At 48.7% G+C, this 18,324-nt stretch overlaps 1 protein-coding gene across 1 annotated transcript in view; it reads right to left on the bottom strand.

The window, feature by feature from the left end:
* Positions 1-6,448: 6,448 nt before the first annotated feature.
* Positions 6,449-18,324, bottom strand: part of LOC115331738 — a 46,223-nt gene continuing 34,347 nt past the window's right edge. Inside the window, exons 2-3 of the mRNA XM_029993972.3 lie at positions 14,622-14,778; positions 6,449-6,621 (exon numbers count right to left, since the gene is read on the bottom strand). Coding sequence (XP_029849832.3) covers positions 6,449-6,621; positions 14,622-14,778 — 330 coding nt within the window. The remainder of the gene's footprint in view (positions 6,622-14,621; positions 14,779-18,324) is intronic.

Here is an 18,324-nt window from a genome sequence, read left to right on the forward strand (position 1 = left end):
GGGGGAGTGCGAGATCTGTCAAAATGTTTTGAGTATTTTTGTAAACCAACTTGCCTCCTCCAAGATGTAGGTATAATATTGTACTGCCGAAGGCCCTCGTTAGATTTCCAACTTTGTTGTCCGTGTGGCATTTATGCTTTTGTAGCACTGGTGACATAAGCAAGCTCAAGAGCCTTGCAAAGACGGTGCGGCCGGAAGTCGGTTGGAATGCAAGCGGCAGTTCATGTTTGTAAATAGCTAAAGGGTCTATATCAAATTATTGACGAGACTAGTAAATGCACTGTACCAAATCTTCTTTATATATGAAAGACTTCGTACGCTGCCGTTTCCGCGGCAGCTTAGGCAACCGCAATCTTTACCGAGAAACGCATGCGGGGAGCGCTACGTGCTTATCATCTATCACATGATTTTGACGTGGGTCGGAGCTTCTTTCTTACCGGTTGTATATTTATCACCATCGAATCTGAGGGATCCAGAAAGAATTGTAAGGTAAAAACACCCATTCTCGACTCCTATGCAGTGAGAAAGTCGCCTGGCTTTTTGCGCAGGAGTTGCGGTGACGTCAAGAAGACACCGAGCTCTGATTGAAGGATAGTGGGTACACCTCAAAGCAAGCTGCCTTGAGGTCTACCCACTATCCTTCATTCTCGGCGTCTTTCTGACGTCACCAGAACCGCTGCAAAAGAAGCAGACGAACTTGCGCTCCGCATTGACTTGCGGAGATGATGGTGCCCGGCAAAACTACTACAGACTGCAGGTCGATTACCGGCCGCCATACGGCAAAAGGTAAACTGCTATTTGAGCCACCAGATGGCGCTGAATTCCGAACACCTAGAGCTACGGGTAGAAAAATTGGAGAAAAAGCCGAGAAGCCCTAGCACTGAAATGGAGCTTAACCCGACTGCGGTTGAAGCAATATATGAGATCAGAAATTCTACAGATGTGGGGAAAGAAACAGAAGATGCAGTTTCTGAGGGAAGTCACACCGACTTAACTCGATGTCAGCAGACTGACATCCTCTCCGCACTGAGGAACACCGGGACACAGTGCGACATTGACGACTTCCAAGGAAGCCCTCACAATTCCGAAGCTATCAGAGACTGCACGGTCAAGTTCGCCCCGGAAAAACATGTCCGCGATATCGCTGAGAAGAGAATGGACAGCATACAGCCGACAGTTAAAGAAGAGCAGATCAGACCTCCGCCGGGAATACAACGAGAAATAATTATCGCCGGAGATGGAAATGTCGCACGGATTGCTAGGGCGCTCATTGAAGAGGTCAGAGCTCCCCAAAGCTTGGAGTTTGTAATGAACAGAACTGCCACGACGCAGGTAGTGCATGAACTGCTCGAGACGTATGAAGAACAAGCTAGAAACGTGCCACGTCTGTATATACTACATGTGGGCGTAAACGACATACTCAGGGGTGAACAACCGGAAGCAATAGTGGAGCGACTGAGGATGAAATGGTCCAACCGGAAGGCATCTTTGGCGATCTGTTCAGTGCCGGAGAGCGACAGGAGGGGCAAACGAATACATGCGGCGACCATGCTACTGAACGCCAGGCTCAAGCAACTATGCAAGAGCATCAAAGCAAGGTTCATCGACCTGAGCCGTGAGCTGACAAGCAAGAGAGCAATGCAAAAGGACGGACTCCAATATGGCGAAGAAGGTATCCGAGTGGTGACAGAACGACTAGGTGCAGTGGCAAGCCGTTTTTTAGGTCTCAGAAGAAGGGACAAGGTCGGAAGCCGGTATCAGAGCGATCCGTGGCGATATGGGAGCTACCCACAAATGGGACGCACAGAAATGTTGCAAAAAAAGTGCGTTACTTACGACATCCCAGGGATGACTGTTGGACCCCCCCATATCGGAGTGCCTCACGTCAAGGATCTACGACTGAAGACTCAGGTGAAAGGACACCAACCTCCGCTGAGCAGCCAGCCGGAGTATATGCTGCAACCCCAAAGCGAACAACTGTCCCAGGTTCCTACTTTTCCCGAGATAGGGGTACCCCTTATTCCTGTACACCAGAGCGGCGGGATGACAGGGCCGAGGGTGACCATGAAAGACAGAGAGAGTTATCCAATGTCAACACTGAGAATGGGTCTACCTACATATCAGGAGTCACCCCTATTCACTGGCTACGTCCAGCACCAGGCAGGCATGACGCCGCTGGAGGTTGCGCAAATGGTGAATCGCATAGTCCGCCAACAATTGGCGGGAATGCAGTGTTAGGGGGTATGGACAAGAAGCAAACCACGACTTCCGACCTACCGCTGCCTCCTGGTCGAACGAGACAAAAAGGAAGTGTTATCGTTGGTTTTTTAAATTTGAATGGTGCAAGACGTCAACGGAAGTGGAATGAGTTATATATAATGCTCAGTGAACAACAATTCTCTTTATTTGGGGTTGCTGAGACTCACTTGCGTGACGCTGAAGAGCCCCCAGTGGACCCTTCATGGTGCTGGGCTGGGTGTAACAGGGTGGAAGGCAACCGACGGGGAGGGGGTGTGGGCTTACTATGGCCTCAGAAAGGGCAAGCATGGGTCAGGAAATTTGAAAGGTGCCGAGAACACATATGGGTGGAAGGACAAGTCGGGAACGCACCGACAGCTGTATGTGCCATTTATCTTTCGGTGGGAAATAACAGGCAAGATGAAAACAAGGCCATTCTAGACTGCGTTCGACACGACGTCCAAAGTTTGGAACGAAGCCATTCCGTGCTACTGATGGGGGACTTTAATGGTCACCTGGTTGAGCTGGACAGCCGCGAAGACAAGAATGGACACATGTTGAGACAACTGGCGGAAGACTTGGACTTGGAGATATTAAACCTGAGAGAAGAGTGTGAAGGAAAGTATACATGGATGGTGCGGGACAAAAAAACCTGCATTGATTACGCCCTCGCCTCCAAGAGGCTGTCAAACCGCCTTCAAAAAATAGTTGTGGACGACAATGGTGAACGGAGCGTTGGCAGCGATCATAGTACCATACTACTACATTTCGGAGCAATCCAACGGCATCGCAGTCGCCCAAAGCGCGCATTGACGTTTCGGCTGCGCGAGGGGGATATCGAGGCTGTATGTCAAGACTTCGAAGAAAGTGAGCAACGCATGAAGGCCGCAACGTATGAAGAATACGCCACGGAACTTAGGCAGGCAGTTGCCAAGCGTTCGGTGGCAAGGAGCACGCAAGGAAAAAGACGGCTTGTCCCGTGGTGGGACGCTGAAATCGGGAGAGCGATTCGGTACCGACAAGACGCGAACCGAGGACATCGCCAAGCACTAAAGTCGTTTGGAAAAGGTCCAGAGACGTTGCAACTCTGGGAGGAGTACCAAAGACGCAAGGCACTAACACAAGCTATTGTTGAAAAGAAAAAACAAGCACATGACTGCAAGGAGATGGCAGACATACGAAAGGGCGGAAAAAAAGCCGGAGAGAAGTTCTGGCGCTACATTAGTAGTCTAGATGGGAAAGACAGCTCTCCCCAACTGGTGGATCCGGACAATCTAAGTGAGGTAAAGAACATAAAAGAACTTCTGGGTGAATATCTCTACACTCTCTTTGGGACGGAACAAATGAACTGCGATCATGAAGGCATGAGGGATGAAATCCCGCATTTAGAAGATGCCCCGCAGAGTACCACAGTCGACCAAAATGCAACAGTCGTGGGGTGTGTTCAGGTAGAACGTGCACTGGCGCGGCTAAACGGCAGCACAGCACAGGGGCTGGATGGAATCTCCGCCAAGGTGCTCAAAGGTTTAGGACCCGACGCACGAGAGCACCTGGCACACCTGTTTAGTCAAATCTGCTGCGGCGATGACCCGATTCCCAGCGACTGGAGACGTGGTCGAGTTTCCTTCATTCCAAAGACAGGCGGCAACAAGCAGTTGTTACACGACTACCGACCACTCACGGTCACGCCGGTTGCCTACAGGGTGTTCGCGACCATAATTAATGGGCGTATAACACAATGGGCCGAGGAGAGCGGCATACTGACTGAGTTGCAGAACGGTTTTAGACGTGGGCGACGCTTGGAAGATAATCTTTTTACGTTGACGCAATGCATCGAGATTGCACGGAGGGAGAAGCGACCAATGATTACTTGCTTCCTTGATATAGCGAAAGCATATGATTGCATTCCTCATACCATGCTTCTAAAAAGATTAAAACAGCTTAATATGCCTGAAACCTGGGTGACGTTAATCCAGCGGCTCTACGATAAAAATGTTGTGACGGCATCTTTCAACGGTGTGAAATCTGACGAGGTTATAGTTGAAAAAGGACTACGACAGGGTTGTCCATTGTCGCCGACACTGTACATGTTGTATGCATCTAGCATGGAAAGGGCGCTGGAGAAAACGGCCATCGGTTTTTCTTTGACGCATCTCCAACACGGGGAGGTGATTACATGGCGGCTACCTGGACTTGCATACGCTGATGACCTTGTCTTGATGGCCGACAGTGTGGGTGACATGAGGAAACTGCTGGCCACATGTGAGGCCGAGGCGGATCAACTCCAATTACGCTTCAATGCTGACAAGTCAGCGACAGTTATTTTTTCCCGCGAGGAGGAGAACATTGTACCATTCATCCTACAGGGTGCGGCGATCCCTGTTTGCACCAAGTACAGGTACCTTGGCGTGACACTATCAGCTACAGAAAACTACCTCGCTGAGCATCACCAAAACCTCAGGACGTCCTCAGTGCGTAAGCGAAACATACTGCGAAGACGGTGCCTCTGGAGCTGCGACCAATACGTCGTTACCAGGGAACTTTGGAAGGCCGTCGCGGTACCCGGACTGACTTTTGGAAACTCTGTCATTGGCATACCCAGCGAGCTTCGTGAATATCTTGAACGACGCCAAAGAAATGTCGGACGTCAAGCGCTGGGATGCCATGGACAAGTGGCCAACGAGCTTGTTGAAGGAGACGTCGGATGGTCATCTTTCGAGGCACGAGAAGCCAGCAGCAAGCTAGAGTACTACGCGCGACTCCGGCATATGGACGAAGACCGCTGGGCCCGGCGACTTTTCATCTACATTCACCTCAAGAACATCCATTCGACGTGGAGGAATCGTGTCACCCGCCTCGGCACAAAGTTTGGAGCCTTTTGCATGAGTGATGAGCCTCAAGCTGAAAAAGATTGGGTGCGTAAAGTGCGAACGCAGATAAAGGCTGTCGAAAGGGAGCGCTGGATATTGGGAATGCAACAGCATACTAGCATGCATTTGTATGCATCTTTCAAGACCGAGATCGCTCCAATAACATTCTGCAAAAACACGCTGGGAAGTCGCCTACTCATCGAGGCCCGCGGTGGTGCCCTGCGCACAAGACAGTACCGTCGAAAGTTTGACAGCAACGTGACGGACATGACATGCAGCGCCTGTGGAGAAGACGAAGAGACCACCGAGCATTTGCTGCTCACGTGCCAGAAGCTCCTGCCAGCGCCCATTGGGAATTCCCGCGTCGAGCAGGCACTCGGCTTCACGAACGAACATGACCACGTGGCCTGTTCTAGGCAAAGACTGGAGGCGTGGTGGAAAGTGCGACGGTGATTTGCGCACCGAGAAGTCAGCGCGTACCGATCGGACCACCGTGATCGTGTAGCTGTTACCTTCCGCCCACCAGGGGTCATCGACGACAGATGGTGGGCCCTGACGACCTCCCCCCTTCTCTCCCCCTTTTTTTTCTTTCTTTTCTTTCCTTTTTTTCTTTTTTAACTTTTTTGGCGTGTCGAACTTCGACTCTCGTTTCAAAGAGATTGCGCCGCAGAATACAATACAATACAATACGTGACTTTTGTATTCGCAACTTTCACGACCTATAGGGGGCGCATTGGTGCCCATCAAAATGGCTGTCATCTGGTTGATCGTCGTAGAACAGGGGGTACGAGGCTGGGTCTGCGACGCTATAAGTCTAGTTTTTACAGCGGAACTGTTAAGGGCTAGGTTCCCCTGGAGAGTGTCCGTGTATGTCGACACAAACCTGCCTGGACAGCTTCTGCCATCTATAAGCGACGGCGGCAAGCACACAACCAGTATGGTTTCCGCCGTCGCTCGTAGATGGCGGCAACCTTTCCAGCTATAATAGAAGAATGGATAGTTGGGCGCGTTGGTGGGAATTAATCGTTGGAAACAGCGCGAAAAACAGACGACGACGACGAAGAAGAAGCACAGAGTGTATCGAGTACAGCTTTGCTGGTCTCCCTTCTTCACGAAAGTGGAAAGGCTGAACTTTTTTTTTATATATATATATACGAGCTGTATTAGGGCCGTACTTTACTTTTTCACGTCAGGAAGGTATGGGCAAACCCTTTTATTGTGAAGCCGATCAATCAGAAGCTAGGGAGTGCGTTTTTCCCACCACGGTGCCACCATCGCTGAAAGTTGCGGCGGTTGCGGCGCGGTCGGTCGCAGTCAAACGCAAGTGTGTGAACCAGCGTTTAGGGTCGGGGTTTTTGGGCGCGCACCAGAAACACGGTAGAGCGGAAGGGCGCAACACCGGCCTCCTGGTCGGCCCACAGCTTGGCCACCTCTTCGGCGACCTCCTTGTGGAGGAGAAGCTTCTCTTCGTTCGTCACAAGGGTCGAATGGCTGCTCATATCCGTAAACAATCCTGGAAAAAAAGCCCTCTTTTACTTTTTTGCCGAGGAAGTAAAGAAAAAAAAAATTACTGCCTTTTTCGCATTTTTCGTAATGTTCTAAATGCCTAGCATATGTAGGGCTCCTCCGTGTTCTTCCTAATCGCTTTTTGTCGTGTGAGTTGAAACCTGGTGGCGCCAGTGTTCAAATAGCCCCCAAACACTTCCGGTTCCAAACTAGACGCCGGCTTTTGCAGTATTTGAGAGATTTAATCTACGCACTACCTTCAGTAAATGTTCGCCTATAGTGCTATCAGACGTAATTTACTCTTTTGGTACAAGAATGATGCGCACATCATTAGAGAATATACGCGGACCGGAAGTGTGTGAGGGCTACCCGGCAAATGGCGCCATTGAGTTTCTTGCCGAACAAAAGAGGGTGAAAGCCACTGAAGGGCACATTGCGAGGTTGTTTTTTTTAAATGTATAAAGCCTTCATAGTGCCCCGTGACGTCACGGTGTCACGTCGCGTCAGGTATTACATGATGTCGCAATCTCATGTCATCATGTCACCTAATGTCAGTGTCAGGGGATGTTACAATGGCATATCATGATGCCACCTAACGTGACAGTCAACGTCACTAGATTACCTCAGTTGTGGAACTCCCCGGAGAGGAGCACCTTGCTTTCTCCCTTCAGTGCGCCTGCCGTCGTTTAAAACGTCATTTAGATTTTCGGTTCAAAAGCGTGTGTTCCATAGAGTACGGCGAACAAGGAGGTTAGAAGTACTAGGAGAGGGCACGTTGCAATATTGGTGAAGCCTAGTCATAGAAAGTTTAAACGATGTTGTGGCCAACGCGACCGTAGATCTCTCTGGCTATCAGTGCGCGTGACATGTCACGTGTGAGATGGATGGTTGATTAATTTGATTTGATTTTGGGTTTTAATGGCGCAGCGGCTGCTAAGGCAGTGGTGCGCCATAACAATGGTAGAAGAAAAAACTGCGGTGCTATTTAGTTAAAGGTGAGGCATGATATGAGAGTTTAAAATCTTTCATGAAATGCAGACAATACAAAGAGAATCCACAAACTTAAATGTGCTGTAGTAGGCCAATGCTGTTTAGGAAGTTAAAAACTTGGTTATGAGGAACAAGAGGCTCCTCTCCCAGCAAAAGGGCTGGGTGGAATGGGATCTGTTCTCTAAAAAAACGTGAAAAGTTGGTGCGACGCTCCTCATGATATTTCGGGCATTGAATGAGAATGTGCAAGACGGAGAGTGTTTCACCACATTCTTCACATATTGGAGCATCCTCTGATCGCAGAAGGAAGCCATGTGTGAGGTGGGTGTGACCAATTCTCAGGCGACAGAGAACAACTTCATAAAAACGCTCGTTATGTCGGCAACTGGCCCATTCAGAAAGAACAGGCTTCACGTATTGGAGTTTATTATGGACTTCAGTGTCCCATTCCTCCTGCCATTTCTTTTTAATCGACTTTTCCAATGATGACCTGTAATCCAGGTATGGGATGCAGGTAACCTCTGTGTCCATGTCCTGACATGTTCTAGCAGCCTTATCGGCCTCCTCATTTCCGACTATACCGACGTGGCTAGGGACCCAACAGAAATTAATGGTGATGTTGGAGTTTCTGGCAGCTACAATCTTGTTACGTATTTGCCGAATAAAAGTATATTTTGATCTATCTAGGGATGCAAGTGCACGGAGTGCACTGAGAGAGTCTGAGAAAATTACGGCGGTTTTGATATTCCTTCTGATGATAGTATCCACAGCTACCAGTAGGGCATATGACTCTGCAGAAAAGAGTGTGGCTTGGTTGCTGAGCCGTGTTACAATACTGCATGACGGCCCGACTACAGCACATCCAACACTGCTGCTCCTCTTCGTTCCATCCGTGTAGAACTGTACAAAGTTTTTGTAGTTTTCGGAGATTTGGAAGAACTCTTGCCTAAGATCTTCCGCTGGTACATTCTTCTTGTCATACTTGGCAAGAGAAAAATTTATCGGAATAGGCGTGATATTCCAGGGTGCAACTGGGCTGGGCAACACTGCTACCGGACTCGACAAGTCTATTGCAAAGCTCTTGGCCTCAGATTTAAGGCGCAGGGAAAAGGAGGTATAACAGAAGGTTTGTTCTGGTACTTCCTCTCATACCGCGTGTCCAGAAACACTTCGAGTGCAGGATGTCGAGGCATAGAGCGAACTCTTAAGTGATATTGAAGGCCCAAGAACAGACGTCTTTTTCCAAGAGAGTATTCATTAGATTCAGCGTAGAGACTGAGAACTGGAGAGGTCCGGAAAGCCCCCGTTGCAAGTCGTAGTCCCAGGTGGTGGACAGGATCCAAGATCCGAAGAAGAGACGGCCGTGCCGAGCCGTACACCATGCAACCATAATCTAATTTCGATCGACCAAGGCACTGATACAAACGCAGCAGGCACCTTCTGTCACTACCCCAGGACTTGAGAGAAAGAACGTTTAAAATATTCAATGCTATAGCAGGCATTTCTTTTTTAGTTGCAAGATGTGACTACAGAAGCTAAGTTTCTTATCAAAAATAACCCCTAAAAATGTATGCTCAGGACGTACGTTTAAGGTCTGACCTCCCAAAGTTAGAGTGGGTTCTGTAATGATACCCCTTCGAAGGGAAAACAGAACACAGACTGTTTTCTCTGCTGAGAAACGGAAACCATTCTCATCTGCCCAACGTGCCATTCCATTAATACCTAGTTGAACTTGCCGTTCACAAATAGCTAAATTACACGAAGAGCAGGAAATTCGCACATCATCAACATAAAGCGCATAGGAGAGAGATCGGAGAAGAACCTGTGTAAGAGAGTTCATTTTGATCAGAAACAAAATAACACTCAGTACCGACCCTTGGGGAACACCATTCTCCTGGACAAACGTTTCAGAAAGTATCGTGCCCAACCTCACTTGGAACGAGCGCTCATCGAGGAAGCTCTTGATAAGAGCTAGCATTTTCCCACGAATTCCAGCGGAAAATAAATCACTTAAAATTTCGTACCGCCATGTGGTATCATATGCCTTCTCAATATCGAAAAACACCGATAAACAATGTTGTCTGTTAACAAAGGCATCCCTGACTGTTTTTCTAGGCGAACAAGGTGATCAACAGCTGATCGCCCCGTCCGATATCCACATTGGAATTTGTCGAAGAAGTTTTTCTGCTCTAAGAAATACACCAACCTAGACGTCACCATTCGTTCAAACGTTTTTCCAAGGGAACTGGTCAGTGAAACGGGCCTGAAGCTGGAAGGTGATGATGGATCTTTTCCAGGCTTTAGCAAAGGAATCACAATTGCCTTTTTCCAGAGAGTGGGATAAGCTCCACCGCTTCATACACAGCTAAAAAATGACAAGATGGTATCTATTGTTGCAGGATGTAAATGCTGAAGCATACTGTAATGAATAAGGTCTGGACCAGGGGATGAACTCTTTCCCTTGCCAAGGGCGATCATCAGTTCCACAGGGGTAAAAGGTTGATTATAAGCCTCTTTAGAGCCTACAGTACATTTTATTGGTGCTTTCTCTTTGGCAGCCTTGTATTTCAGAAAGGTGTCTGAATAATGGTCAGATCCCAAGACAGACTGGAAGTGTTCACCAAGAATATTTGTCTGCTGTTCTGGTGTGGGAACACGACTGCCATCTAGTGTAAAGAGAGGGATGGTAAATGCACGGTAATCCCCTCTAATTCTATGGGCCCTGTCCCATACGACTTTTACACCTGTGGAACTGTTGACTGAGGAAGTATAAGACATCCAGGTGGTTTTTCTTGATTGGCGTCTTACACAGCGGGCCTTAGCACGTAGCTTTTTAAAATTAATGACATTTTCAACTGTTCGGTAACGGCGCACTATTGTCCATTCACAGTTTTGCCGCTTACGAGCTAGGCTACACTCCTCATTCCACCAAGGCTTTGGTTTTGATGGTAAGCGTCCTGACGTTTCTGGAATAGGGCGCTGTGCTGCTTGGACAATTACATTAGTCAGAACTTCACAGGCTTCATTAACATCTAAGCTAGCTGATGTATCTGGATGAAACTCTGACTCCTTTTTAAAAGTGGCCCAGTCAGCCTTTTCCAACTTCCAACGCGGAGTTCAAGTTTATAATGACTTAAAAGAGACTGTGCTTTTTAAAACAATGGGAAAGTGATCGCTACCATAGGGATTCTGATTTACACTCTATGAGAAGTCAGGCAGCAACGAGGCACTACGAATGGAGAGGTCGATGGAGGTCGATGATAAGGATGACGTGCTAAAATAAGTTGAAGTACCAGTATTAAAAAGGCAAAGGCTTCGAGAAATTAAAACTGATTCGATTATTTTCTTACGAACATCAGTTCGATTCCCACCCAAAAGGGTGTTGTGGGCATTAAAATCCCCCATCAAAAGAAAGGGCTTTGGAAGTTGATCTAAAAGAGAGTGAAGTTCCGCACTTGTTATAGCTTGTGAGGGTGATAAATATAGTGAACAAACAGAAATGGCTTTATGTACTAGAACTCGCACGGCCACTGCTTCTAAAGGAGTGCGTAAGGGTATGGCCGTGCAAGCAGCCAGCCTTGGGGCTACTATCGCTACTCCTCCAGATGAAATGGAAGCATTTAGGCGGTCCTTCCGGAAGACAGTAAAATTTCGGAGGAAGTTGGTATGTGAGGCATTTAAATGTGTTTCTTGTAAACACAGGGCTGCAGGTTTATGTTCCTGCAGAAGATACTCAACGTCGTCAAGGTTAGTAAGCAATCCCCTGCAATTCCATTGAAGAAATGTTGCAGCCATGAGTGGGAGATTGTTACTTTGGAGGTATTATTTGTTTTTTACTTTTATGGCAGGCCTTGGGAGTCTTCCACTCCATGTCTTCTGTGTCAGACGCATGAGAGGAGGCCTGGGTACTTTCATCCATAGGTTCTGACTCTTGTGGCGAGACCTTTCCAAAAGGTGTGGAAAGACTCTGGCCCCGAGGTACCAGGCGTCGGCCACGACCACCTCCAGCCAAAGAGGCGGTGGAGGTGCCAGGCAGGGAGGTGTCGGAGACTTCCTGTTCCTGCCCTTTGGGTGCTGGAGTGGCGCAGGAACCGTGCCGCTCCTTGGATGTGGATGTCCTCTCGTGAAGGCATGGGCCCCTCTCCCTTGAAGGGGATCGCGGGCTACGGACAGGCTTGGCCGTTGCCGACCCATCCTGTGAAGGGGATGCTGTCTCTGCTCCCTCGCCACTAGCTGGGACAGACTGCTGCCCCGTGAGAGCGGGAGGGGTGGTCGTCTGGCTGGAGGAGGCAGTAGGATCCCCAGCCGTTACTGGACGCCCGGGCAGCTGAATTTTCAGCTTGGGCGTGGGGGACTGCTGCGGCTTCCGATAGTCCGAAAAGGACGTTTGGGTAGCCACTGCAACCTTCTGTGGTGCATGTCCCCGCTGCACCACCTGCGCATAGCCGCCCTTTCGCAAGAAAGCGAAACGGCAACGTGCCTCTTGGTATGTCAAGTTTTCTTTTACTTTTAGTGTCAGAACTTCTTTTTCATCTTTCCATACCCTACATGATCTGGAGTACGCTGGGTGGGCCTCATTGCAGTTTGCGCACTGTGCACTGTTTGTGCAGGAATCTGTCTTGTGGTAGGTTTTGCTGCATTTTGCACATGTGGCTTTCCCACGGCAATTCTGGGAGCCATGTCCATATTTCTGACATTGAAAACATCTCCGGGGGTTACGGATATATGGTAGAACCCTACAGTGGAGGTATCCAGCCTTGACGGCTTCAGGAAGTGTTATAATTATAATGCAATTAAATGCAAAGGGGCAAGCGAGCTGGTCCCGGGTTCGATACCCGGACCAGGCGGATTTTTTCGGTCGCTCACCAGTCACCTAGCTGTGTTTGGAGATTTGTGTTTGTCCCTTGTCCCTCTTGTTCCCCTTCTCCAGGGATTATTTTCATCTTCAGGAAGTGTGGTGGCTTCAAAGGTTAATACGATGTGCTTTGTTCTTAATTCCTGCCCGTCTTGTCGCATGCAGATACGCCTTGCGGCCACGACCCCTTGGTCAGAAAGACCTTCAGCAATTTCGTCGTCTGTTGACTCTAAAAGGTCCTCCTCAGAGATAACTCCCTGAATCGTATTCAGTGTGCGATGTGGCGTGACCGACACCTTATGGTCGGACACTAAACGCAGTGCAAGAAGGGCCGCACTCTGCTCGCTGGTCTCAATTTCTACCAGAAGATCGCCAGTAGACATTTTTTTTGGCTTTGAAGCTTTTGCCCACAACACTTTCAAGTACTTTCGCAACGAGGAAAGGCGATAATTTTGACAGCTGTTTTTCACTCTCGGAATGAATGACCAAAAACTTTGGGTACTTGAATTGGTTACCTGGAGTCTTGTCTGAGATTAAAACTTCGGTGCGGACTTTTTTGGGAGGCCGATCAAGTTGGTTTCGCTTGGAACCCAAAAGATGGGGAGGTTTTCAGAAACCGTGGCGCACCGCCCACCACCGAGCCCAACAAGGGGGTAGGTAGCACCCCATAGCAAGTATGGCTGGGCTGGGTATGCTACTCTACCAGTGTTCCGCAGTAACTATAACCAAGTGTGGTTCAAGAAAGGTATCTGTCGCCACCCAAGGTTAGCCCTTGCCGTCCAAGAAGGTGAAAAAGGAAGGAAGAGAGTGTAGAGGGAAAGAAAGAAAAAGGAGGTAAAAGGAAAAGTGAAAGAAGAAAGAAGAGGGTAGAAGAGGCGACTGACTGAATCATCCTGGTCGGGCCAAGCCAGGACACCCGCCTACGAGAAGCAGGGGCCGAAGCGGTGTATTGCCTTGCCCGGGGGGCCCCGAAGGGTCCAAACGTACCCCGGGCTCAGCTCAACCACAAGGATTCCCTTTTCCCCGGACACGGGTACGCCACGCACAGCCAGACGTGGGTGGGCGAACCCACATGGCTTGGGGTTCGTAGTGACGCCACTCACCAAGCACCTACTATAAAGTAGGTGCCCCCTGCGTGCGAGTATGGTGGCCCACGTGGCTGGGGTCCGTGGTGACCTCACCAAGCACCTAGCACCTAAGGTGCAGGCGCCCCCTGCGAGGCTCGGGGTCCGTGGAGACGCCACTCTCCAAACACCTGCTTTCACAGGTGCCCCCTGCGGGGATCGATGGCTGATTGTAGGACTCCTTGCAGGCTTGCGCGTGCTCCGTCCGGTAGGTTTTATCAGATCGAAGGCTAGCCTATGGTGTATTCTAGTACCCCATAGCTAGACGAAGGCTAGCAACGGTCACGTGATGTGGTCACGTTGGCGTGGTAAGTGAGGACAGTAAGGAGGAAAATGAGAAAGAGGCGAGGCGTCAAGTGAGCATGGCTTGTGGAGGCTACACGGCTGTTGTCATGCCCTCTCCTACGCTTCTATCCTCTTTGACGACGAAGCGCTCATCTAGACGCTGTGCTTCAAAACATACGTATTCTATAGAGTACGCTGCAGTTACCATAGCAGCCGTCCCCCCAAAACAGGGGCGCGTCGAGCGCCGGGAGTCCAGCCGTTGGGGAAGAGGGGGAAGCTGCTCGTGCAAGCAGCGTTTAGAGGCAGTTCCCCCGACTGAGCTAACCTAGTAACGTTGGTCGCAGTGTCACGTGGCGACCCGATGCACGTCATGGTGTTACCCGATTCCAATGTGTTACGCGACGTTACATCACATGACGGGATGCCAGGTCACGTCATGTGACACTCTGACATCACAGCGTCACGTTGTGATTTCATCTGAACATCGTTGGTATCGTCACCCTGACACCGTGACGTCATTAGCTTGACGTCGCCATCGAGGCTAGATGTCACAAAAGCGCTAACAGCGGGCCCCATAAAGTTCTACGCATTTATAACAAGAAAGGCCATTTCGGCGCTCGTTTGAGAGCACCTTCGTTTTATCTTTATTGTTTGGCGGCAGATTGCCTGCCTTGATTATATCTGGATAACCTATTGAGCACACAGACTTTATTAGAAAAGTGAGTTAGCGAAATACAGTGTTTAAATACTCACGGGTCACCTCCTCGGCACTGGAATATACGTCTTTCTCCTCCAGCACCTCGCACGTGGTTGGAGTCAGATCGGCGTTCTTCAAAAGTCCCGAAATGTATGACAACAGGGCATCTCGATGCACCAGATCCGCACTTGGGGGAATGGTATTCTCGAACACCTGAATGCAAATGCAAACAACCGTTTATACAGGGGACGGGTAACATGCTTTTCTTGATCATCATAGAAGACTCAACCCGACTGAACTAGCAAGATATAGTTTTCAAACGTGCCAGCCTTGGTATACCATTCAACATCATGGCACTTAATCCAAAACTCGAAGCTCCTCATCGCGGCGTAATACCACGTTATGCATTGTGGGAGTCAGTGGGAAACAAAATCTATACGCGCTCCGCTCCTGACCCCCAGGTTCCCACAACGCAAACGCGCGCGGTGATTGAGCATGCGCGAAATAAACACCAGCACGTACCAGGGACAGAATCGAATCGCTCCGCGGATCAACATGGAAATCAACATTTTTAGATTGATGCACATGGAAATGTAGTGGCATTGAGATATGTGACGTGTGGGCTTGTGGAAGAGAAAGACGGCAGGCAAGGCCCGGCACTCGATTGCTGGGCCTCTTTGGATCAACCTTTGTGTGTGTGCGCGTGTGTGTGTGTTTGTGTGTGTGTTTGTTCAGTGTATCTTGTCTTTGAGGTGGAGCAGCACGCACCGACCCTCACAGACGTCGGCGCAACACACGCATCAATTTCGGAATATTTGTGCATTGCGGAGGGAACACTGACCAGCGGTAATCCGGCGGTAGCGGCGGGAACAAATGCAACGTGATTTGTTCGTGTCCTTGAAGTAGTGTACTCAGCTCGTGTTCAATCAGTGAGGCACGGGTCCCTGCCGAACGCTGCAGCCGTATGTAGCAGGCTCGTTCGATTGACCTGCGCTTCCTGCCCCCGTGCAGAAATGTGTGGGGCGGTGTGCTTCTGGTCGTGTCCATGCACAACCGCAAGTAGACTGCCCTACACTTTTCTGCACCGGTGCAGCAGGTGCAGGTTGTGCAGGTAATTCAGATGGCATTCAGACGAGCCTAATCTGTGCCCCGAGCTTGAGGGAGGAAGATGACGTCAAAAATCTACTCAGTGGGCCTCGTGTTAAATACACACCGAGCTTAGAAGAAAACAAGCCGATTGAATAAAGAGTAAGTAAACAGGCGAGCTGGTTTATGTTACACATATTTGGAAAAACCGGAGACGACGGGTCCGTCGTCTCCGATTTCTTCAAATATGTGAACCATATACAGTTTTTTTTTTCTTTTAAGCTATTTACTTGTTAAACTGTTTCGTTATTCAAGAAACGTATATAACGTTTTTGTGAGTGATATTTCTAATGAAGAGCAGTGCCTTGAAGTTGCTTTTTGTATTAAAAGAAAAAAAAAAAAGCTTTAAAATGTTCGAAAAGAACCTTGGAGCTTCACATTACAGCTTGCGCGGCGTGCGTCAAGGTTATTTACAGCCTTTCTGATTCTTGTTTTTTTTTTGTTTTTTTTCGTATCTGTGGAGGCTGCTGTAGTGTCATAGATGTCGACTCGGTTCTGAGCTACACTTGAGAGTAACGACACTCGTCCATATTGTAGCTTAAAATCATGGTTGCCAGTTATCTGAAGCTTTACCTGAAACCGCAGGAAACGCTTTTCCGTTCTCCCCAAATGTTAAAACAGTTCGCGGCAGAGCAGGGAATTATTACAAGAGCTTCCTAACAGCGAATCTAATGCTCTGGAAGTCGCGCTTTTGAATCATGACGATCGAAAGTTGCGTCTGCTCTGCACAAGCGCCAAAATGGCGGCGCCCACAACAATGTCAGGAATCACAATGCCGATACTCTAAGCGCAGCTCATTTAGTGGCTCTAGTACACCCTATTTGCCGTGGTGGATGTTGTAGTGAGATAAAACGCTAGACATTCTCTTTTCATCATCCAGCTTTTTGTACTGGGGTAGAGAACAGCACACCACCATCCGAGGGCTTCGACACCTCCGCGACAAACGTGTTTGTTGGCACAAATACCTGTGCCACGGGCGGTTTCAAACTTTGGTAACATGTTCTACTACAAATATCACTTCACCAAATAAACACGACGGGTGAAACGCTTTGCCGCGCGTTACCCAAACAGCCCATGAAGCTAGTTGACGAATCGAGGGATCCAAGATCTGCGCGGTCTGTCCCAATCTGTCCCACATGTTACGTCACAAACGATGATGATGATAGCTAGCGAAGCGCCCCCTGTAGTTCGCGCACACGCCACCAATAAATGGCTTGCAAGTAACGCCATGCTGGTGGTCATTCCAACTTATTCTTGCCAAGAAAAATATTCAGTGGTACGCTGCGAAAGGTATACGGCATAGTGTGACGACAGTGCATGGCAAAAAAAACACTGCGCTCCAGTTTTCCGCTTCGCTCGCACTTATAATTAAATAGAGATATGGTAGGCTAGTCCATCACAAGTGAGATTTCAGTATAGAGTACGCGCTCGTGCTAGAGCAGCAATTCGCCGTGCAATTTGAAAACACATAAACGATGTTGGGCCGGTGAATAGCCGAGATGTATCAAGCGAACGCTACACAAGCTATTGGAGTCACTCTAGCACTAAGAGAGAGTGCTATTTTCTTTGGCCTAGCGATTCCTGTAGCTAGATGCTACGTAAGAATAAATTGGCTGGTATACAGAGTGACTCGGGAATAGCTAGCTGCATCGGCAGCGGTCACCTCTTGAAAGCGAAAGTAAGGCGTACGGCGTCGAGGTACTATTGCGCGTGGTCATGGGATCACTACGTCATACATACAGCGTCTCAGACTGCTCAGACCCATTCTTTGCTAAATTACCGAAGCACCAAGGAGAATGTTGGGAACGTAGATAAACGCGTGCTGCACGCACTGGCATTCCCTGTATAAAACACTCGAAGTAAATAATAAATATAAGTTGTTGAGGAACGCACGTGCAAAGTGTCATTAGTTCTAGGTTTTTGCTTTCAAACTCTCTCTGCTCCGAACGCCAGCGCGTGCAGCGCGTGTACCTACATTCCCGGCATTCTTTGTGATGCAAGGGTAGCGTGTGCTAGAATGGGAAGGGAGGTGCGTCGTCCGGCGACCTTGAGTGTGTCGCAATGTGCAAGCACGTTTGTGAGGGCGCCGTGCATGGCGCACAGCACGGCCATACGATGGCTGACTGAGACCTGGCGGTCGGAACCGATATGCTTTATTCGGCGTGAAGTTGGTCGTATTCTTCGTTTGTTCGTATCTGCTGGGTTGTGAAAAAGATTAAGTTCTATCCTATATCACACCCTTTTGAAAAACGCGACTTGGGCGAGCTGCAGAAGTGTATACATTCAAAGCGAAAATGCCGTTTGGAAGCGGTCAGTCTTTAATTTTGTTTACCTTTTGTTGTTATAAACGAATAATTGTCAACTTTAGCTTAGATACAAGCAACAAGAAAGCGAAGTTGGAGTATAATATAATATACGATGCTGTCCTCTCCACTGTAGTGTCAAAGCTATTTTAATTATGTTTTCAGAAGCTGCATATTTTGCGGATATTTAAATACATATTTTTTGTTCTGGATTTTTTTTATTGACTTCTGCACTCTCAGCCAAATCTTATGGACCAGGAAATGTCTGAATTGATTTCATCCGGTGAGCATGCATCATATCAAAATAAAC

This window comes from Ixodes scapularis, unplaced genomic scaffold (assembly GCF_016920785.2).
Source record: "Ixodes scapularis isolate PalLabHiFi unplaced genomic scaffold, ASM1692078v2 PGA_scaffold6__148_contigs__length_123643588, whole genome shotgun sequence".
Classification (NCBI taxonomy): Eukaryota; Metazoa; Arthropoda; class Arachnida; order Ixodida; family Ixodidae; genus Ixodes; species Ixodes scapularis.